The sequence below is a fragment of the Bos grunniens genome, chromosome 18 (assembly GCF_055505025.1).
Source record: "Bos grunniens cultivar Pamir isolate PY7600 chromosome 18, Bosgru_T2T1.0, whole genome shotgun sequence".
NCBI lineage: Eukaryota > Metazoa > Chordata > Mammalia > Artiodactyla > Bovidae > Bos > Bos grunniens.
In genome coordinates, this window is record NC_141182.1 from 56403853 (window position 1) to 56427470 (window position 23618).

Below are 23618 nucleotides of genomic sequence, written 5' to 3' on the forward strand. Positions count from 1 at the left end.
GCTTGAATACCCAGCGAGGAACCCGAGAGGCAGAAATTGGGGTTCCTGGATTTTGGATAGTCGGAGGCGACAGGAGCTCCGGAGGCGCATCAACCAAGTCGTGGACTCACAGCACTGGGACATATGCAAGTGGGAGGCTCCAGTCCGGCGTTCTAAATAGGGGGCGGGTGTGTATGTGTGCTCGGGCTTGGTCCCCAGGATCCGGTCGGCGGACCCCTGACTCAGCGTGGTAAGTGCTGGACTGTAGGGGCGCGAACTCCTGCGGGGGCCTGAGGATTGCGTCTTGGGCTGGGAGTGCGGGCATCTCCATCACTTGTCCTCGACGCTCGCCTCTGCTCTCAGCCTCAGCATCCCCGAGGCATGCGCAGCAGTGTGCCTCCTCCCCCGTCCCCTTCAGCCCGGGGCGGGGGGAGGGGACGCTGGGTCACCCCAGAGCACATGAATTTATCAAGAACCCCCCTCAACTCTCCTCCGCCCCCGCTCCCTGCCACAAGTCCCCCACCCCCAGTCCTTGCCTCGGAATGGGAAGCGGAAATGAAGTGGACAATGCCAACGTCCGGCAGGTGTTCATTTCAAAATCGGTTTGGGAATAACGCTTTTCCCGAGATCCCGCAACTCACCCTGGACCAGTTTCCCGCCTCGACCCCCAAATCTTGAAAGTCCTTTGGAGGGGGCCACTGTCCCCGCACCACGTTCTCAGAATAGCCACAAAAAGGGTTAACGCGAATTATCCGCCCTGCCTTTCTGTGCGTTCATAGAGGTCCCCGGCTGAAGTCCCCCCAACACTGGAGTCTACGGCCAGGACCCTCAGGACCCCGCAGGTGTTAGGGAAGGTTGAGCTGGCGTCCTACATTCCTGGGTCTGCGGAGAAGGGGCTGGGGGTCTGGGGAATGACCCTCTGTCCTCCTCCCAGGGCTGTAGCCTGACATGGCTGAAGCTCACCAGGCGGTGGGCTTCCGACCCTCACTGACTTCGGACGCGGGGGAAGTGGAGCTCGGTGTCCCGGTGTTACAGGAGATCTACCTCTCCGGACTGCGCTCTTGGAAAAGGCATCTCTCCCGTTTCTGGGTGAGAAGGGCTGCGACGCGGTTTCCTTCCGGGAATCCAGTTACCTGTTTCCAGGATACGCGAGGCTCCCTTCCTGGCATCCCGGGTGGTCCCGCTTCTGGGAGTTTTCATGTCCACTTCCAAACCCCCTTAAAGCCAATTCTGGATTCTCTGTGGCTCACTGCTGGGTTCCTCAACCTCGCCTAGGAGAACTGCCATTCACCTGTGGTACCCACTTCCTGGATGCTCTTCACACTCTCCCCACAAACACAACTTCCATCCCAATTTCTAGAACTCAGTCCCCTTACCTGTGGTGCGCCTCTCACCTTTCCCTTTCATCTCCAGGCTCTAAACGAGATGCTCCCTGTTCCAGAACCCCATGGCCTGATCAACGACTTGGGTAGCCCACACCCCAGTCCTGAAGGCCCCCTTTCCCAAAGCCCTTGCCCACTGGCTCTCTGCGCCACCTCCTTGCCCCTGCTCTCAGCCCCCAGTACCCTCTCCAGTATGTGGCACACCCTCCCTCTGGTTCTGAAATGTGAACCTCCACCGACTGAATCCCAAACTCCCACTTCTTGCCTTTGCCCTAGAATGCCTTAGAATGCTCACATCCACCTAGAACCCGTGTCAGCCCTGGGGTCCCCAGTTCTAGAAGTCTGGCACCATCTATGGAGTCTCCCTAGAGAAGGAAATTGCAGCCCACTCCAGTATTCTTGCCTGGAGAATCCCATGGACAGAGGAGCCTGGCAGGCTACAGTCCATTGGGTCGCATAGTCGGACATGACTGAAGTGAATTAGCATGGGCTCATGGAGTCTCCCTGCTGGCCACACCCTCTTTGTGAACACAGGTCTTGAATGCCTTTGCAGTCTACCAGGACTGGGTTTGAGTCCTGACTCTGCCACTGACTAGCTGTGTGGCCTTGGGCAAGCGCATCTCTCTGAGCCTCAGTGTCCCCACATGTGAAACAAGAGTGATGGTAGCACCTCCCTCACAGCACAGTTGCAAAGATTAAACAAACTCTCACGTGTAAGCCTTGAGTCGAGTGCTTGGCCCATGGCAAGTGCTGAAGGTTAGCTTTTTTTTGGCTGCACCTTGAGGCATGTGGCCTGGAGAAGGAAATTGCCACCCCCTCCAGTATTCTTGCTTGGAAAATTCCAGGGACAGAGGAGACTGGCGGGCTACAATCCATGGGTCGCAGAAAGTTGGACATGACTGAGCACAAGGCATGTGGAACTTCCCTGACCAGGGATTGAACCCGTGTCCCCTGCAGTGGAAGTGAGGAGTCTTAACCACCGCACCACCAGGGAAGCCCTCTGAGTGTTAGCTTTTGATTATAATATGGTTTTTCATTTGCAAAATATCTGTGGAGCATTTGTGAAGGGCCTGGCACCATTTGAGGCCCTGGGGACATGGCAGGGAGCAAGACAGACAGAGTCCTTTCCTCATGGGGAAGATAAGTACTCAAAATGTAGAGTATGTCAGATGGTGACGTGCTGTAATGGACGATAATGTGGGCAGGGAAGAGGGAGCATGGAGATGTTGGAATACAACCCAGGGGCAGCCCAGGGTTCTCTCTGGAAGCTGCAACATTTGAGCAGGCTGGATAGCACTTCTATGGCCATATTGGTTGTTAAAACGATTATTAAAATAGGGATGTATCTGCTCCAGTGAGTAAATAGCCACTAACCCAAACCCCCAGAGAACCCCTTTCAGCCCTACCCCTGGGAACCCTTGGGCCTCAGGCCAATCCAGCAACCAAAGTGTTAACTTGTGGTTTAATAAACACACACATACATACACACATAAATAGGTATTTAAACTAAGATGTAATTAGATACAGAAAAATGAGGATGTTTTAAGTGTACAGACCTTGAATTTTGTAGTATCTTTGTAACTGGGGTAATACCTATGTAACCAACTCCCCAACAAAACAGCATAGCCATCATTCTAGAATGTTCCTTAGAGCCCCTTTCCTGCCAGTACCCCTTACCTCGCGCTCACTGCAAAGCAATCACCGTTCTGATTTCTATGCTTATAGACGGATTTGAACTGGTGCTGCTATGTCGAAAAATTTTATCTGTAACGCCTGTATTCGAGTCAGCTCTGAAACTCCTTTCTGACTCAAATGCCACTGATGGTCAGTGGCCCCCACCAGACACTCATATTAGTATAACTGATAATTGTAACAGTGACTCTTTCCTTTCAGTTACATAGCTGCCTCTCGCCCTGATGGTCACTTGGAGTTCTCACATCCTTCCTTTCCAGTCAGGGACCCCAGGAACCACCCTGAAGCCGTAGCTCCTGGAACTGGGTCCCAAGGAGAGGGCTGTGCCCTCAGTAACACCAGAGCTGTAATTCCATAGACTCATTGCTAAGCCTGAATTTCTTCACTTAAAAAATGGGAATCTTGACAGCCCCTGCCTTGAGGGACTGTTGTAACCATTAGTTGTCTTAGGAGAAGGTCTGACTCACAGAAGTCACCACTCCAGCATGGCCGTTCTTATCTCACATACCACACAGGTGCTGTGTGACCTCCGGCATGTTAGTAACTTCTCTGGCCTTCTGCTTCCTCATTTCTAAAACCATACTAGAGAGTAATAGATCTCAGGCTCTATACCAAGCAAACCCTTTGAATGTATTGCTCATCTGGTCCTCATTAAGACCTCTTTTTTTGTCATGCTGAACGACTTGCAGGGTCTTAGTTCCCTAATCAGCTAATCAGTGATTGAACCCTGGCCATGGCAGTCCTAACCACTGGACCACCAGGGAATTCCCTCATTTAGAGCCTTCTAAGGGAAGCCCATCATTAGTCCCATTTTACAGATGAGGAAACAGAAACTCAGAGAGATATTTTCACTTCCCCCAGGTCACACAGCTGCCATGATGCAGAAGTAGAGGCAGACCTGGAAGAATTAGAAGTCTGGCTCTGGAGCCCATGCTGACTCCTCACTATCCTGGGCTGCTTTTCTAGAACATGGTCTCAGTACTGATGCCCACGAGTTGTGAATTACACGCAGTGGGTCACCTGGGCCAAGCATGTGGCTTTGGTGTAGGTGGTTCATTGGCAGGAGATTAGAGTGTTGCCTGAGATGGTTTCCAAACGGATATGAAATTCTGAGATACAGAAGACTTCAGAGTATGGTACCCTCGTCCGGCTGGTTTGAGTGATTGACAGTGCCCTCTGGAGCCAGGAGACTGGATTCGAATCATGCCTCCACCACTTCCTGGCCATGTGGCCTGGGATGAGGTCTTCAAACTTTGTGTCGCCTCCGTTTCTTCACCCATATGATGGAGATGCGAATAATTACTATCTTACTGAGTGTGACGGGGGACGAAATGATTTAATGATGCTCCTGGTACTTGGGAAATGCTATAGAGAAATTTTCTGATATTAGGAAGCCCCTGTTCTATTGCAATCTAGAGCCCCAGATAGGAGCACTGAAAACATCTTTTAAAAAAAGAAAAACTAAACAACAAAAATAACCAGGTTCGCCAGTAACCTCCTTCTGCCAAGCCAAAGGGAGATTGCCCAGTAAATAAATCCCCAGTGAGAAGAAGATTAGCGACAAAGAGGACATGGTAATATTTATTGAGGTCCTATGGTGTGCCTGACTCTGAGCTATGCAATTGACCACCCTGTGCCACCCTACCCTCCCCCCCAGCCCTCTGCTTCATTTTCTCCATAGCACCTCTTGCCATCTGACTCATTCCACTAGAGCCTGTATTTATGTAGGTGTTGTCTCTATCCCCCATGAGAGCAGGAATCTTGCTGTCTTGTCCCTGCTGTTGGACTGCAGTAAGCCTTTGTGGAATGACATTTCCTCATCCAGCCCTCGTGACAGCCCTATGAGCCAAGTACTGAGATTTGGATTGTTCCCATTCTACAGATGAGGAAACTGAGACACGGAGGTAAAGTCACGTGCTTGCAGTCACTCAGCTAGGTAGTGACAGAGCAGAGATTTGAGCCCAGAGGGTGGGGACTCCAGAGCCCAAGGTCTTAACCATGATCTCTGGGAATTTCCTGGCAGTCCAGTGGTTAGGATTGTGTGCTTCTCTGGAAGACTGCAGGAGGCACAGTTTTGATCCCTGGTCAGGGAACTAAATTCCCGTAAGCCGCACAGTTTGTCAAAAAAAAAGTTTATACTTGTAAATGGCACCTGTCATGTAGTAAGCACTCATTAAATGTTAGTTATCACTTCCCTGGGAGTTGGGAGTTTGGTTAGTTAGCCAGCAGCTTGTGGGGATGTTCCCTAACCAGGGATTGAACCCTGACCATGACAGTGAAAGCGAGGAATCCTATCAACCTGACCACCAGGGAATCCCAACCCAACATTTTCATTCATTCCTCATTCATTCCAAGGCCAGCCCCTGAGCTCTGGACCCTGCTGTATCAATTGTTTTGCCTTTTTGACAGTCTCACCTTCAGGGTCCTGCCTGAGAGTAACCCCTCCTCCGGGAGCCCTCCCTGACTCCCTCAGCCTGAGCAATCTGCCTTATCCTATCACCATGACCACTCACTGCATTCTGGTCTGACCTCCTTGGGGGCAGGACCCAGATCTGTTTATTCCTCACGGTATCTTGGGCATGCATCTCAATGCTAAGTCAACATCTAAGAGTGGTGCTTAGCAGATGGGATAAGTGATTGAATAGGTGACCTTTCCTCTCCACAGAACGACTTTCTCACAGGTGTGTTCCCTGCTAGCCCCCTCAGCTGGCTTTTCCTCTTCAGTGCAATTCAACTTGCCTGCTTCCTCCAGCTGGATCCTTCCTTAGGACTGATGGAGAAGATCAAAGAGTCTCTGCCAGACTGGTGAGGTTCCCCACTTCAACCCAGTAACCTCCTAACCCCTTGGCCTCCACCCAGGACATTTCTGTATCAGCATGTGTGCCTGTTAAAGAAAAGTCACCTCTAAGACTTACCTGGGGTCAGATTAATAAAGGTAAAGCATCAAGTAAAGGGAGGTGATTTCCTCTATTGTCTCTGCACATTTTTCATCCTGGCTGCTTCTTGCTAAAGGGAATGTTGGCAAACTAGACAAAGGCCAGGTATGGTTATATATACTAACAGAAGTATGAGTTCTGCTAATCTACAGTTGTGTGGTCTTAGGCAAGAGACCTCACTGTTCTTGGTGTCAGGGGCTTCACGACCCAAATGAACTTTTGGGCCAAAACAATGATTGGTTTTTAGGGTGGTTGAGGAATTAAACAAAATCATGCATGTGGAATATATAGTACAGTACTAGGAGGTACTAGGATCTACCCTGGTGGCTCAGACGGTAAAGCGTCTGCCTACAATGCAGGAGACCTGGGTTCAATCCCTGGGTCAGGAAGATCTCCTGGAGAAGGAAATGGCAACCCACTCCAGTGTTCTTACCTGGAAAATCCCATGCATGGAGGAACCTGGTTAGGCTACAGTCCATGGGGTCGCAAAGAGTTGGACACGACTGAGCGACTTCACTCACTCACTCATTAGGAGGTTATGAAATGGGAGTAGTTGAATGATTATTGTTGTCTGGAAATCAGATGTAGGTGAAGTTGTCAGATAGCCTGAAAGGGCAGATCTAGGATCGGAAGTAGAAATTTCCAGAAAGGCTAGATTTACCTAATCTGAAGAGGGTAAGTGACTCCCTTCAAGTCCTCCAGGTGGGATTCGCTCATAGTCTGTCCTATTGCAACTTTGCAAACATGTTGACTTACTGTATCTTTAGACCAGCCATTCCTAATCTTGAGTTTGTATTAGAGTTATCTGGGAGGCTTGTTAAAACACTGATTGCTGGGCCTAGGGCCCAGGAATTTGTATTTCTGACAAGCTCCCAGAGGGTGCTCTTGCTGCTGGTCCAAGGGCCACACATTGAGAACCTCTGCCTCAGGGTGTAATTTCATATCTGGTATAGTGAAAGTAGCTCAGTCTGCCAGACTCTGGGATCCCACAGACTATACAGTCCATGGAATTCTCCAGGCCAGAATTCTGGAGTGGGTAGCCTTTCCCTTCTCCAGGGGAATCTTCCCAACTCAGGAATCGAACTGGGGTTTCCTACATTGCTGACGGATTCTTTACCAACTGAGCCATCAGGGAAGCCTGATATCTGGTATATTTCAATAGAAATACCAGCTCGCATTTATTAAACTCCTACCAATTTCCATGGGATGTGATTAGAAACTTGGTGTCTCCATATTCCTGAGGGGAGATGGTGGGCACACCAAGAGAGAGAATCACACCTCTAGCACTTCACAAGTGAGGAAACTGGACTTTTTCTGACCGACTCTAATTCTACGGGATATTCCTCCAACAGCCAAAAGATCAGAGTCAGAGAGTGTTAGGAACAGCAGGCGCTGGGTAGGGCTGGAGGGGAGGGATGTTCTGAGGCCAGGAGATGCTGGCCTATTCTTTTTCTCTACCCGCCCCCAGGGGTGGACAGCATCACAGGCTGCGGGGGGTCCTGGCGGCCGCGCTGTTTGCGTCCTGTCTGTGGGGAGCTCTGATCTTCACGCTTCATGTGGCCCTGAGGCTACTTCTGTCCTACCACGGCTGGCTCCTCGAACCCCACGGAGCCATGTCCTCGCCAACCAAGACCTGGCTGGTACGGGAGAGGCAGAGCCCTTGATCAAGCCCCCTCTGCCCTGTTTTCTCTGTGGAGTGCCACCCTCGCCGCGCCCCACCCCCACCCCAGCACCTTGGCCCCGGGCTGCAGTGAGGCGTTTAATAAACTACTAATTCCTGCTCCCCACCAGGCCCTGGTGCGCATCTTCTCCGGCCGCCATCCAATGCTCTTCAGTTACCAGCGCTCTCTTCCGCGTCAGCCTGTGCCCTCCGTTCAGGACACTGTGCGCAAGGTGGGCCAGGTACCCCAGGATGGGGAGGGAGGCGGCCGAGCTGGTAGGGGGTTGTCTATGGGACCTGCCCTCTTCCCTTCCGTGCCCCGCAGTATCTGGAGTCTGTCCGACCCGTCCTCTCCGACAAGGACTTTGACTGGACCGCGGGCCTAGCGCAGGAATTCCTGAAGCTGCAGGCCTCACTGCTGCAGTGGTACTTGCAGCTCAAGTCCTGGTGGGCGTCCAATTACGTGAGTACCGCGTCCTGTAGGCGAAGCTTCTGAACCGGCGCTCCTAACTCTGCGAGTTCTACGTCCCGCCCTACGCCCCGCCCACAACCCCAGGCCCGGCGGCGATTGGCGCTTCACTCCAGATGTGAGCCCATTGAGTCCCGCCCCCACGCTCCAATAGTTTAAACCTAGCCCAAGATGCTCCAATATTCTGGGCTCCCCTCACCTCTCCAATATTTTGAACCCCATCCATCCTGTGCTAACATTTTAGGCCCCATCCCCCACGCTCCCACATTCAGAGACTGGGTCTTCAATGATCTAGCTCCGCCTCCAGGACCCGCCCACATCGAGAACTCCGCCCCCAACCCTCTAGTATTTAAGTCGGAATTCCGGGCCCTTTCTAACATTTCAGTCCGTCCCCTGGTGGCCAGAGACTCCAAGCCCTACCCCTAGAATAGTTCTTTTCCTCTGCCTTCTGTGCGCACAGACGCCTGCCCTAAACGTACTTCCATCTGATTTCAGGAACTAGGGTCCTAGAAAGCACTCTGAGTTAAACTCCTTGAGAATCTGAGGCATGGAACCAGGCATCGAATTGCCCTGTAAGCGGCTTCCAGGTCTCTCATTCTGTAGGAAGCCATAAATAGCTGCCAGGCAGCATGTGATGTGCTGGAGGTAGTGAAGAAGAAATAGATGTTATTTTTTTTTAGGTTCCACGTAAAAGTGATAACATATAATATTTGTCTTTGTCTAACTTTACTTAGTATGGTAATCTCCATCACTGACTCGATGGACATGAGTTTGAGCAACCTCCGGGAGTTGGTGATGGACAGGGAAGCCTGGCGTGCTGCAGTGCATGGGGTCACAGAGAGTCGGACACGACTGAGTGACTGAACTGATGTTGCTGCAGATAGCAGTATTTCATTCTTTTCTATGCAAGCCTTAGTTTTAGAGGGGTTTTTTTCCTTCATGTTCTTAGACTAGAGTCCATTCTTAAAAATATATATATATATAAAACACTTAAATAACATAATAATTATACAATGTATAAATAATGTACATGTATAGTTATATAAATAATATATATACACACCATATGTATATCTAATTGATACATTTCATTATACCTCTAAGGCACTGTCAGCTGTAACATGCACCATTACCTTATGGACAAGAAAAGAAAAAGAATTAAGTCTAACACAGTGCTTTCTTATCACTTATACAGATCAATCCTCATTATTCACACATTCTGTATTTGAGATTCTTCTACTTATATTTGTAACCCCTAATCAGTACACGTGGCACTTTTGTGATCATTTGGAGAGTTGTGCAAGGTTGCAAAAATTTTGACTTGGCTTGAAGTGCACATTTCACTGAGGTGAAACAAGAGTGGAAGGAATCTGACCCTGTATTTCCCTTTGGAAAAATGGCTCAGTGTTGGCTAATCAGCCTTCACTGGCACTTTGTAGGACATAACGACCTTGAGTAACAGGTGTGTATTAAAAAGAGCTCACTTAGGGACTTTCCTAGTGATCCAGTGTTTATAGAATCTGCCTTCCAATGCAGGGGACACTAGTTCAATCTCTGGCTGCAGGAATGAAGATCCTGCGTGCAGCAACTAAGACCCAATGTAGAGACATCACTTGCATATACTGTTGCATCACATGGATATAATGTTACAATATTATACATATAGTAAAACACACAAGTCTTACACGTACAGCTTAAGTTTTATGTATGTATATAACCAGATAACCCCTACTTAGATCAAGGTATAGAACTTTTCTACCATTTGCTGGAAACTTCTGGATTTTTCCAGAATATGTTGCCTATTCCCAGGGAATGACAGCTACATCCTGGCTGGTCTAAGTTTAAGGAAATGTACGATACCACCAACTTAAAAGATCCCAAATGCTGCAAGGAAGACCAAAGATCCTGTGGGCTACTACTAAGACCCAGTGCAGCCAAATAAATAAGTAATTAAATATATTTTTAAAAAATAACCTTAATAAAAAGGAAGGAAAATATCTAGAAAACACTAAAAATCTCTGACCACCTCCCTTTTAATTCTTGTCCCTCCCAACATTGCCTGTGAGAAACACTTTGGTCAGAGTCTTTTCTGAGTGTATGTATACATATATTGATACCCAGGGTTATGTAGATATTCTTCAGGTATATATATTTTATTTTATAATATATAATTTTAATATATTTAATAATATAACATGTTATATATCATATTACATGTTTAATATATAGTATATAAACACACATAACATAAATATATATAATTTTAATTATGATTCAAATGTACATAATATAAACTTTGCCATTGTAACCATTTTCCAGTGTACAATTCAGTAGTACTAAGTATAGTCACAATGTTGTGACCCCATGGACTGTAGCCCGCCAGGCTGCTCTGTCCATGGGATTCTCCAGACAAGAATACTGGAGTGGGCTGCAATTCCCTTCTCTAGGGATCTTCCCAACCCAGGGATAGAACCCAGGTCTCCTGCATTGCAGGCAGATTCTTTACCGTCTGAGCCACCAGGGAAGCCACATAACATAAATATCATATAATTTTAATCGTGATTCCAAGGTACATAATATAAAATTTGCCATTGTAACCATTTTCCAGTGTACAATTCAGTGGTACTACTAAGTATGGTTACAGTGTTGTATAACCATAACTACTATTTATCTCTAGAGCTTTTTTATCATCTCAAACAGAAACTCTCTGTGCCCATAGGCAAAACATTCCTATCCCAGGGACTTCCCTGGTGGTCTAGTGGCTAAGACTCTGTGATCCCAATGCAGGGGGCCTGGGTTCGATTCCTGGTAAGGGAACTAGATCCCACATGCTGTAATAAGACTCAGCACAGCCAAATAAATAAGTAGAATAAACATTTTTTAAATATTTATTTACTTGTTAGGCTGTGTCGGTCTTAGGTGTGGCATGTGGGTTCATTTGTTGTGGCATATAGATTTCTCTCTAGTTGTGGCCCGCGGGCTCAGTGGTGGTGGCGCACAGGCTTAGCTGCCCCGAGGCACGTGGGAATGTTAGTTCTCTGATCAGGGATTGAACCCACATCCCCTGCACTGCAAGACGGATTCTCAACCACTGGACCACCAGGTAAGTCCCTAAATATTTTTTTTTTAATTCCTGTCCCCATTCTCTGAAGCCCCAGGTAACCTCTATTGTACTTTCTGTCTCTATGAATTGGCTTATTTTAGATTTTTCGTAGATGTGGAATCATACACTATTAGTTTTGTTGTGTCTGACTCATTTCAGTTAGTGTGTTTTCAGGGTTCATCTGTGTTGTCACTCTGAAGAATCAGAGCTTCATTCCTTTTATTCTGTTGTATAGATAGACCACACTGTCTATTCATCCACTTGGTGGACAGGTTGGGTCTTAGTAGAATTTTTTTTTTTTAATAAAATGCGATCATTTCACATTTCTTGTTGTTTGCCTATCCTTTTTCACTGTGCAGCCCTTCTTGGTGCTCATTCTCTGTCAGTAATATAGATGTAACTTGTTCTTTTTAAACAGCTATGTTATTCCATAACATGAGGGTTGCACGGTTTAGCTAACTGGTCCCCCATGGATGGACATCTAAGTTATTGCTAGTTACCTCTCTTGACACCTGCTTCATTGAGCTCGACGCTCCCCATTTGACATAGCAAAGTCTGGAGGGACCACCCCCTCATTTACCCCCTCCCTTGACCCCAACCACCCCAGCTGTGTGTCTCTGCCCCACTCCCAGGTCAGTGACTGGTGGGAAGAATTCGTGTACCTGCGCTCCAGGAACTCACTGATGGTGAACAGCAACTATTACATGATGGTGAGAAGGGGAGACGGAGGTTAGGAAGTGGGCAAGGGATGGGGTTCATTGTTCCTCGGGTCTAGGGCTGGGGTGTCTGGCTAGAATGTGGGGTTTAGGGTCAGTGACCCCAATCACAGTCTGGAATTCACCATCCCGCCTGTTGGGATCAAGACCTGTGTTTGAGGTCAGTGCCTCCATCCTGCGCAAACCTGACGCCTGGCCTGGCCCACAGGACTTCCTGTACGTCACGCCCACTCCTGTGCAGGCGGCGCGCGCGGGCAACGCAGTCCACGCCCTCCTTCTGTACCGCCACCGCCTGGACCGCCAGGAGATCCTGCCAGTAAGAGGGCTGCCCCTGCGGGCTGGGGATGGAGGCTGTGGTCCTCAGATGTGTGGCCACCACCTGGGTCCTGGGAGGCAGGTCACGAGCCTGTGATCTCCTGCAGACTTTGCTGATGGGAATGCGACCCTTGTGCTCCGCCCAGTATGAGAAGATATTCAACACCACGCGAATTCCCGGGGTCCACAGAGGTGAGGCCCCTCTACCCCTCTCGTTAATAGAGGTAGAACAGTATAGTGGCTAAGAACACGCTCTCTGGAGCCAGCCTACCTGGGTTCGAATCCCAGCTCCGTAACTCCCAAGCTGTGTGACCTTCAGTTCAGTTCAGTGACCTTGGGCAAGTTATTACCCTCTCTGAGCTTGAGTTTCCTCTTCGCTCAAGTGGGACAATAAGGGTACCCGCAAGCCACTTGGTAAGTGGCTAACAAAGGTCCTTATTCTTACAACGTATCCCCCCCAACCCCAGATCACATCCGCCACCTCCGTGACAGCCGACACGTGGCCGTCTTCCACCGGGGCCGGTTCTTCCGCGTGGGGACCCACTCGCAAAGCCGCCTGCTTTCCCCGCGGGCCCTGGAGCAGCAGTTTCAACGAATCCTGGACGACCCGTCTCCCGCCTGCCCCCACGAGGAGCATCTGGCGGCCTTGACCGCTGCTCCGAGGTGAGGGTCAGAGGTCTGGGGGCCCCAGGCCCGGCCAGAACCCTGAGGTCGCAGGCCTGGCGGAGGCTGGGCAGGGAGGAGGGTGGACTCAGTCACTCCTCCGGCAGGGACACCTGGGCCCAGGTGCGGAGGTCTCTGAAGACCCAGGCCCAGGAGGCCCTGGAAGCTGTCGAAGGGGCCGCTTTCTTCGTATCCCTCGACTCAGAGCCCGCGGGGCTCACCAGGGAGGACCCCGCAGCTTCCTTAGACGCCTACGCACATGCCCTGCTGGCCGGCCAGGGCCACGACCGGTGAGTCAGCCCGCAGATCTGGCCCCCACCCGACCTGTGACCCCAGACCCAATGCACTGAGACCTGGGGACCTCTGAGGCCGTTAACCTCTAGACCAGGGACCCCAGATTTCAGGACCGCCAAACTCCTGACCTGGATTCTCAGACCTTGAGAAACTCTAGACCCAGACTCCAGACTCACAATTGCAGACACAGGGACCCCAGATCTGAGGATTAATAGGTGCCAAATCTAGGACCCAGGGAATCCGCCAGCCAGACCCTAAGCCTGGGGACCTCAGACTCAGAACTTCAGACCATGGAATCCTCGGACCTTAATGTAGGTGCCCCAATTCAGGACCTCAGCCCTGGGACCCCCTACCTAGAGATTCTCAGATAAATTCTTAGATGCCCACAAGGCACCACTCTGATTTCTGAGACTCCTGGGAGAATTTCCCTAAGCTCTCAGCACCTGTAAACCCTGAAAACTTTTTAAATTTTTTCTGAATTTTTTTTGAACTTAAAAAAAAAAAAATGTTCTCTCAAAACCCCTGAACCCTATGATCCTGAGATACATTTCAGAGATGATCAGAACCCCCCACTAGAGACCCCTACCTTCTTAGGGATCCCCACACCAGGCCCCCAGCCCTGATTCCTAGATCTCCCAACCAAAACCCACTCAGTTCCCACAGAGAGTCCCCTGACTTCCCTCCTGGCCTCTTTGACTCTTTGGTGACCGCTTTGAACTCTCTCCCGGCAGCTGGTTTGACAAATCCTTCTCCCTAATCGTCTTCTCCAATGGGAAGCTGGGCCTCAGCGTGGAGCACTCATGGGCTGACTGCCCCATCTCAGGACACATGTGGGAGGTACGGCAAGCCAGCTGGCCCTCCACCCTGGCGACCGCCACCCTCCCCCCACCATTTCCAAAGACCTTCCTCTCTGGTGCCTTAAGGTTAGAGGAAAAATGAGACTCAGAGAGAGGCAGACACCGGACCAGGGTCACCCAATAAAGAAGGGTATCTAGGATTGAAAAGGGAGAGTGTTAGTTACTCAGTCTTTGCAACTCCATGGACTGTAGTCCGCCAGGCTCATCTGTCCATGGAATTCTCCAGGCAAGAATACTGCAGTGGGTTGCCATTCCCTTCTTCAGGGGATCTTCCTGACCTAGGGATTGAACCCCGGTCTCCTGCACTGCAGGCGGATTCTTTACCATCTGAGCCACCAGGGAAGCCCATCTAGGATTATGACCTTTCTTTTTTTTGGCCTATGCTGCTTAGTTTGCAGAATCTTAGTTCCCTGACCAGGGATGGAACCCAGGCTCCCACAGTGAAAGAATTGAGTCCTAACCATTGAACTGCCAGGGAACTCCCTATGACCTTTCTTTGACAAATAGGCATTTGGGACTCAGAAAAAGGAACTGATTTGCCCAGAGTCACAGAGTTAGAAGCTGCCGAGTGAGAATAAAAATCCAGAATATTCTGAGACCAGAGTGAGGCCTTCCAACCATATCACCCTGAGTCAGAACCATCCTCTGGCTCTGGGTTGCTGTGTGACCTTGGGCAAATTACTCCCCTCCTCTGAGCCTCAGTTTCTGCCTCATCAAGTGAAAGGGTTGTATTTTCTTTCATTTTTAAGCTCCTGTGCAGTCCTGAGAAACTTAGCCTCTCTCTTTTCTCTGTTTCATTTAGTCTTTAAACCATCGGGGGTGGTGTCTGCATCCCACTGGGTTCCCAGTCTTCCATAGTGTTGCATGAGGGGTTGGCTAGGGCCCAGGGTGAGGATCAGGCATGTATGAGAGGAAGGAGGGCTGATTCTAGATCTTGAGAGCAGCCCTAGCTAAGCACTGATTCCTCTGTGCCTATTTTTTATTTAAAAAACGAATTTTTTTTTTTTTGCCTTTGATTATATTGGTAAATGACACTCTTAATTCAATTTAACCTCAGACCCTACAAGACACTTCCTGTCATCTGTCATCTCTGCATATCATACTTTGAACCAGTCAGAAGTACAAGGGCAGTAAGCACCAACTGAGTATTAGTATTAGCCTTGCTCTCAATGACTGTGACCCCAAGATCCCACCTGTGACCATCCAGAGGTTTCTGTTTCTCAGAGATTGTCCTGACTCCCTTAAGAGGGGACTTCAGAAAAGGGGGGCCTGGTTCGATGCCCCTTGCTTGGTCCAGCGGGAGGAGGGACTCTGACAGCTTCAATCTGCACGCAGTTCACTCTGGCCACAGAATGCTTTCAGCTGGGCTACTCGGCAGACGGTCACTGCAAGGGGCACCCTGACCCCTTGCTGCCCCAGCCCCAGAGGCTGCACTGGGACCTTCCAGACAAGGTGAGGCTAAGTTTCTAGGTTCCTCTTCCACATCCCCAAATTCCTGGGTTTGCCTCTAATCTCATCCCCAACCCCAGTCTCAAGCAAAAAATCAATCCCATCCCTAAGCCCCCAATTCCAAACCCACATCCCAAATCAAGCCAAACCCAAACCCCAATCCTGTCTCTAATCTAACCCCATCCCAACCACATCCTCTGTTCTAACCCTAACCCCAAACTAACCCTGTTTCCACCACCCCTGCTCAACCCCAATCTCCACACCATCCTCAACCTCAATTTACTTCTATCCCAACTCAGATCCAACTTTGTCTCCATCCCAAACTCATATCCACCTCCATCTCCAGCAGCATTCTTTTTTGGTTTATTCACTCATTCATTCATTCATTTGGCTGTGCCGGGTCTTAGTTTCATCTTGTGGGGTCTTTTTGGCATGTGGGTCTTTTCGCTGGGGCATGCGGGATCTAGTTCCTTGTCCCGGGCCCCTACGTTGGGATCATGGAGTCTTAGCCACTGGACAACCAGGAAAGTCTCCCCATCACCATTCTTAAATTCAATCCCATCCTCAACCCTAACCCCATCCCATGCATCCTAAGTGGCCTCAATCATGTCCAACTCTTTGCCACCCCATGGACTGTAGCCCACCAGGCTCCTCTGTCCATGGGATTCTCCAGGTAAGAAGACTGAAGTGGGTTGCCATGCCCTCCTCAACCCCATCCCATACATAACCCCCATTCATATCCCATCCTATACCCAATCCCAACCCCATTCCCAGTCCTAATTCATTCCTCATTCCCAGCTCCATTCCCTGTCCATCCCATCCCTGTCCCCAAACCTCAATCCCATCCTGACCTTCACTGCCAGCACCAGCCCCAACTCCAACCTCCTCCTGTCTGTAACCCCCAGCCATTCCTCCCTCCCTCCTTCTCTGGCAGATCCATCTATCCATCTCTCTAGCCCTGAGGGCAGCCAAGACCTTGTCTGGAAACATCGACTGCCACGTCTTCCCCTTCTCCCACTTTGGCAAGAATTTCATCAAACGCTGCCATCTCTCTTCAGACAGCTTCATCCAGACCACCTTGCAGCTGGCCCACTTCCGGGTCAGTTGGGTTCCTAACCCCAGCCCCCCTCTCAGGACCTCAGTTCCCCTGGGCCCCCAAGACCCGTATTGTCGAGCCCTTTCATGACTCCTTGGTGGTGGGTCTGCCATCTTGATTAAGGGCTCCATCGAGCCCTCTCCCAACTGCATGTTCCTGGGTGGAAGGAGGCTGGAGGGCCACACAGAGGTGGGTCAGGTCTGTGAAGGCTTCCTGAGCCTGGCTGACAGGCGTGTCTCCTCCTTGTCCCCAGGACAGGGGTCAGTTCTGCCTGACTTATGAATCTACCATGACTCGCTTGTTCCTGGAAGGCCGCACAGAGACGGTGCGTTCTTGCACGAGGGAGGCCCGCGACTTTGTGAGAACCATGGAGGACAAAGAGAAGACAGTGGGTGTGGGCCTCATTTGAGGCTTCGGTCATTTCCACCTTCTCATTCATACATTTACAAACACTTAAGGAGCGCCTTCTGAGGTCCAAGCTCTGTGATGAGACAGGGGAGGAACAAGCCGAGTCTCTGACCTTAAGGAGCTCACTGATGGGGGAGACAGAGGTAGTTCAGCATAGTGTACTACATGCTTTAATGGGGATCACACAGAGGGCACGAGTGGGCACCCGTTTCCAAAATGTAGGTCTCTTTATTTAACCTCTGTGTGACCTTGTAGCTTTCATTTGTACCATTCCTCATGTTCCCTACATAATCTCTCGCTCAGAACCCCGCAGGCACCTCTGTTTCCTCTCCCCCTACTTGTTTTGAGGCTCAGTGAAGGGAGTTTGGGCCCTCGATACCTGGGAACCCACCTGATTCTGCCTTGCTGTGTGACCCTGGGCAAGTGACTTCCCCTCTCTGTGCCTGTATCCCTGCTGCGAAGTGGAGTTGATATCTCTGCCTTGCAGGGAAGTTGCAAGCTGGGTTGAGGCCGGGGGTGCGACAGGCCCCAGCAGTAAGCCCATTTCCTGTCTTTCCATGACCTGTGACCTCCCCGGGGGTCCCCAGGACGCACAGTGCCTCGCCCTGTTCCGCCTGGCGGTGGATAAGCACCAAGCTCTGCTGAAGGCAGCGATGAGTGGACAGGGGGTCGATCGCCACCTCTTTGCTCTCTACGTCGTGTCCCAGTTCCTCCACCTGCAGTCTCCATTCCTGGACCAGGTTGGGAGCAGGGAAAGGGTTAAAGAAGAGAAGGGAGGCACTTCAGGGCAAGGAGGGTGATGTTGGAAAAAGGAGTTATCAGCAGAGAAGAGAGCTAGGGAGGCCAGGCAAGAGAGAGGGAAGGAGTGGAGAGGGAAGTGGGGCCTAGAGAAGGGGGCACAGTTATGGAAAGGATGTGAGGGGCGTGGTCAGGGCGGAGGGGCGGGGCCAGTGGGAGAAGAATGTGGTCTAGAAGACAGCAGGGTCAGGAGTTGAAAGGGAGAGGGGCGTGGTTAGGGGCGGGGACAAGGAGAGGGGCGGGTTCTGAGTTGGTGAGAGGGGCGTGGTTAGGGCGGGAACAAGGAGAGAGGGTGTGGTCTAGAGGGGAAAGATCACACGGTGACGTCAGGAAGGGGCGGGGCAGAGTGGCACATCTTGAAGAGAAATTGGCAGTTCAGCAGCCGTGGCTTGTCTTTAGCGCACAGGTGACCGACTTCTGTCCCTCAGGTTCACTCAGAGCAGTGGCAGCTGGCCACCAGCCAGATTCCTGTTCAGCAAATTCACCTGTTCGACGTTCATAATTACCCCGACTATGTCTCCTCTGGTGGTGGATTCGGGCCTGTGAGTGGAACTGGGTCCTGAAAGAGGAGGGGGCTGGGAGGCCCGCCGTCCCACCTATGGCGGGAGGATGGGACCTAGGGCTGTGTTGCTCCCCTCACTCGTCCCTCTGCAGGCCGATGACCATGGTTACGGTGTGTCCTACATGTTCATGGGCGATGACGTGATCACCTTCCACATCTCGAGCAAAAAATCAAGCACAAGAACGGTGAGGCTAACCCACCCCGGCCCCTCCTCTCTCGGGACTTCCGCCTCCCTCCTCTCCTACAGCTCAGGATTCCAGACTCCCAGCTTGCCGCCTGCCCACGATCCCGGAGCCCCAGTGCTCAAACCCCGCAGCCCTCAGGCCCAGGGGCAGGGACCCCAGCCCTCTTGTTTCTCAGCCTCTCGGAACCCCTCTCCCAGCTTCTCTTGCACGTGACACATCTCTCCTTCCAGGACTCCCACCGGCTGGGCCAGCGCATCCAGGACGCCTTGTTGGACGTGGCCGCCCTCTTCCCGGAGGGGCAGCGTCTTAAGCGCAGAGGGTTAGGGGAGGAAGACTCGGGTTAGGGGAGGAGGACTCGGAGCACAGCTGTGGCTCTCTCCCCTGCCTTACCAGGGGCTCCAGAGCCCCCACGACAGCCACTAACTTTTGACGCCTTCCAGAGGGGAGCTGGTCTCCCCAGGAACTAGGGGGAAGGTCTCTGCAGCTGGGCTGGTGCAGGACAGAGGCAGCCTGTCTGGGTTTGGAAATCCCACATCCTGACTAATAAAGATGTGTAAGCTGGGGGTGTGATGTCTGCTGTGCTCTTGGGCTGGGCAGGGATGGGTGAGGTGAGGGTCATGGTGGAGGAAGAGAAAAGTTCCCATCCATCCCCAGGCTCTGCCATGAATTCTCAGTTACAGTCACCATGTCAGCTATAACCCTGGCACCTGCTTAATTTACTGCCTTTCAGCTCCAGTCACACCACACTCAACCATGCAAGACCCATCCCAATCAACCCCACAAGCTTTCATGAGCTCAGTTCCTGCTGCCCCAACACCTACTGCCCACCCCGCATTTTAAATATATATATATATACTTATTTATTGGGCTGTCCTGGATTTTGACTAGGGATTGGACCTGGGGGCCCCTGCCTTGGGAGCACAGAGTCTTAGCCACTGGGCTACCAGGGGAGTCCCTGCCCACCCTAAACTTAAAAGGTTGAGAACTCCCAAATGAATCCCCCAATATTCTTAATGCGGTTTTGATTCTATCTTCCATCTTCATAGCCGTTGTTGCATCCCTCTATGCCTTTCTCCACTAGTCATACCTCCTGTGACTGATTCCTGCCATCTAAGGACCCTTGTGGTTGGACTGAGCCCATCCAGATGATCCATGATTAGCTCCTAATCTCAACTCCAACTGATTAGCAACCTTAATTCCCTCTGCAACCTAATTCCCCTTTGCCATGTAGAATACCATATGCACAGGGTCCAGGCATCTTTGGGGGAACCATTTTCTGCCTACCACAGGTGCATAGATGAAACCAGACTGGCCATGAGTTGGTAAGTGGGGAAACTAGGGGAAAGGTCATTGGGGTGGGGCTGGTTCACCAGAGTGGTTAACAAGCTGCCTAGTGGTTGCAGAGAGCGGCTTCGGGCAGAAGGCCTGACATCAGGGGGACTCCTCAAGGGCTGCGGGGTTCTGGGGGCGGGGGGGCTCCTAGTTGTGCTTAAGGCTGAGCTTTTCAAACAGATACTCGCCCAGCCAAGCCTGGGGACCAGCCAGCCTGCGGAGGTCAGTCAGGTGATCACCCATCTTGCAGATAAATGTCACCTGCTCACCTAGGCTGAGGATCCAGGAAGTCACAGAGGTGGGAGTCTGCACAGGGAGAACCCAGGGCGTGCGGATCCATATGGGCCTGGTTCATGGAGGTTCTTCTCCATGAACACGAAGGCTTCCGTAGCATCCTGGGTTTTACCCCACTCATCTTGATACAGTTTCTGCCCGTCTAGGAAGAGGGCATGGCAGCCATGCTGGTTTTGCAGTTTCAAGAAATGGTGGGTGCCCTGGCGCTTGTCCTAGAGCAGTTCAAGGAAAAGGGGGCTCACGCTCTCGAGTCACATTGTGGCAGTGGAAAAAGAAGCCCAGAGGCGGGTAGGTGTAGGAGGCCTGCAGATACTTGTTGACCAGGTGGTGGACAGCGGCCTCTACCTCGGTGAAATGATTCTGACGAATCTGGGAACCCATGGTTGATCGGTAGTAAGGAGTTAAGCTCAAAAAATGGTGTCGGCTGGTCTTGGTGACCGAGGATAGCTGCGTAGCTGATTCCAAAGATTGCAACTGGAAAAAAAATGTTGGAGGGTGGTGGGAAGCTGGAGGAAGGGACATCCCTGGGTCTGTCGCATCCAAACACTGTGGAAGAAAGAGGGTCTGTGAGACCACCACGTGCACTCTATAACAGCGGTCTCCAACGTTTTTGGCAGCTTTCGTAGAAGACAATTTTTCCATGGACCAGTGCGGGGGTGGGGGGATGGTTTCAGGATGATTCAAGTGCCCTACATTTATTGTGCACTTTATTTCTACTAGTACTGTGGCAGCTCCACTTCAGATCATCCTGCATTAGATCCCAGAGGTTGGGGACCCCAGTCTATAAAACCCTTCCAAAGAAAACAGGCGCAAGGCTTCATGACATTGGATTTGGCAATGACTTCTCAGCTTGGATGTGATAGCCAAAGCACAGGCAACAAAAGGAAAAAAAAAAGATACATGGCATTACAACCAGATTAAAAAATTCTGTGCATCCAAGGACATGATCAATAGAGTGAAAAGAGCTGGCATGTTGGGAGACTATAATCTGCATATTGTGTATCTGATAAGGAGTTAATATCAGATATATGACATGACTCCTACAATCCAACAACAAAAGCCAAGCAACCCCATTCAAAAAATAGGCCAAGGACTTGAATAGACATTTCTGCACTGAAGATTCACAAATAAGCCCATGAAAAGATGCTCCTGGCAGTTGCCAGGAGCTGGGAGGAGGGAGGAATGGGGAATGAGGAGGTTTTGTTTAATGGCTACAGTGTTTCTGTTTGGGAGGATGAAAAGCTCTGGACATAGACAGTGGTGATGGTTACCCACTGTTGTGAGTGTAATTCATGCCACTGAATTAGACACTTAAATATGACTAAAAGGGTAAACTGTATATGATGCATATTTTGCCAAAATTTTGAAAGCCAGTCATTCAATTTGCTCACGATCATACAATCTGGGTTGAATTGGACTCACTGGCCTTGTTGTGGTCACCAGTCATTGGTCATTGCATTAAGCTGAAGGGTCACCTGGGAAATGGGATGGCCAGGGCTCTCTGTGTCTGTGGGGTATCTTCAATAAGTGTTCCCCAAAGAGCAGCCTGATTTGTTCTTTTTTAAACTTTTTATTTATTTTTCTCTTTTTAAATATGATTTTTAAAAGATACTTAGCTGTGCTGGGTCTTTGCAGCATGCAAATTCTTAGTTGTGGCATGTGGCATCTAGTTCCCTGACCAGGGATCAAAGCTGGGCCCCCTGCATTGAGAGCTCAAAACAGTGTCTTAGGCACTGGATCACAAGGGAATTTCCAGTGTAACTTTATATTTTAACATACTGGCTGTAGACTTATCTTATTACTCTTCTGTAGAAACAAAAAACTTTGCTTCTCTCATCTATTTGTTTCTTCAGGAGACCTTTAGAATAATTGGGTCAATTCCTTTAACAATAATCTCACTGGGATTTTGATTGAATTTTCATTAAAACCACAATAGAATTTGGATAGAATTAACATCAGCACAACATTCAGACTAGTTATCCAGGAAAATAATTAGTCTCTCAAGTATTCAAGGACTCCTTAAAAGATGCATTTGGGCCTTAAGGGTATGGAATTGGATTACTCATAATCGCTGATCATCGGTACACACTCCTGTTACGTGCGCCAATTATTAAGCTATTATCTCTCGGATTCAAATTCCCTCCCTTGTGAATCTGGGACACCGAAAACCACTTTTTCTTTGCCAACAGGCTGTGTTCGACTCTGCCAGTAGGGGGCACCAAAGGGACTGAAGGAAGCTAAGAGACTGGGCTCTTCCGGTTTGCGCTCTGCTTATTTCCTGTCAGTTTTTCCTACTCATCGGTTATCACCCAGCATAGCTTCTTTATCCCAGCTGAGGCATTTCCTTCCTGCAGCAGCTGCTAAGTTCAGTTTGCAGTTTTTCCAAATCTTGCGCACCCTGAGAAATGCCAGTACCATTTTAGCATGGTTTCAGAGAAGGCCCCAGTCCCTGGTGGTCCTCTAAGCTCAGATAACATCTGCAGCAGCTGAGCAATCCCCCCTCCTCATTGTCCTCCTCGGATTTCATCTTCGGTGAGCCTCTCACCCAAGTGCTTAGTTTTCATAATTCTAAGCCATATTTGTTTGTCCTTCACCAGTGTTATTAGCTGCTTCCACTGCCACGAGTTATTACCACTATGATACCATAGCGCTCTCTTTTTGCCTTTTCAGTTTCCTAGTTACCAACTCTTTATACCTAAGTAACATTTCCTTATATGAAATCATCTCTGTAAAAATAACCAGTGTGATTTCTGTCTCCTGAATATACCTTGGCTGACATCAATATTTGCAATAGGAAGTGAATTCTCAAATTTGGTTTGGGAAATGGTTTAGTTGGTTCTTAGGATTTGAACATAGTGATGAGCTCCTTGTCAAGAAATGGAATGCTAATATTCCACAGTCTGCAGTGGCATCATGGTAAATCATATATTAGCATCCATCTTGACTGTTACGAGGTTCTAACTGAAGTCTGTGACTTCAGGGATGAGCGGCTGCTGCAATGAACCATCAGGGCACTAACAATGGCCACAAGGAGAGTGGCATTCAGTGGCTTCTTCTGAGTGCCCTGACAGGCTTAATGAAAGAACATTATGAGCTCAGATCTTTGAAATATTGCTTCTATGTTTTGTTTTGTTTTTTTTGGCTGCAAAGCATGTGGGATCTTAGTTCCCCAAACAGGGATGGAACCTGTACCCCCTGAGCTGAGATCTTTAACCTCTCAGCTCCAGTCACATTCAGAGAACCAATGAGCTTCCATGGAAACCCTAAAAGAATTTCACATTTCTTATAAACACAGGGTCAACATGGCTGAAAATCCAACACAAGCTGTAGCTGTATGGGTTCCAGAATTACATACCAAGTTGAATTAAAAACCTTGCTAAGTCTCTGATAGGAAGGTTGGGACATTGATTGGGAAGGAGTGGAAGCCT

The 23618-nt window shown here is 49.9% G+C and overlaps 1 protein-coding gene across 1 annotated transcript; it reads left to right on the forward strand.

Annotated features, from left to right (window-relative positions):
* Positions 1 to 4: 4 nt before the first annotated feature.
* Positions 5 to 19127, forward strand: CPT1C (carnitine palmitoyltransferase 1C). The gene is given in 20 exon segments (XM_086353639.1): positions 5 to 229; positions 914 to 1068; positions 5719 to 5858; positions 7458 to 7629; positions 7781 to 7882; positions 7975 to 8112; positions 11854 to 11931; positions 12146 to 12253; positions 12360 to 12444; positions 12720 to 12915; positions 13023 to 13205; positions 13941 to 14046; positions 15402 to 15518; positions 16450 to 16614; positions 16865 to 16999; positions 17607 to 17759; positions 18246 to 18359; positions 18472 to 18564; positions 18795 to 18893; positions 18896 to 19127. Coding segments are annotated over 19 exon segments (2424 nt in total). The 5' UTR covers positions 5 to 229; positions 914 to 927; the 3' UTR covers positions 18995 to 19127.
* Positions 19128 to 23618: the final 4491 nt, after the last annotated feature.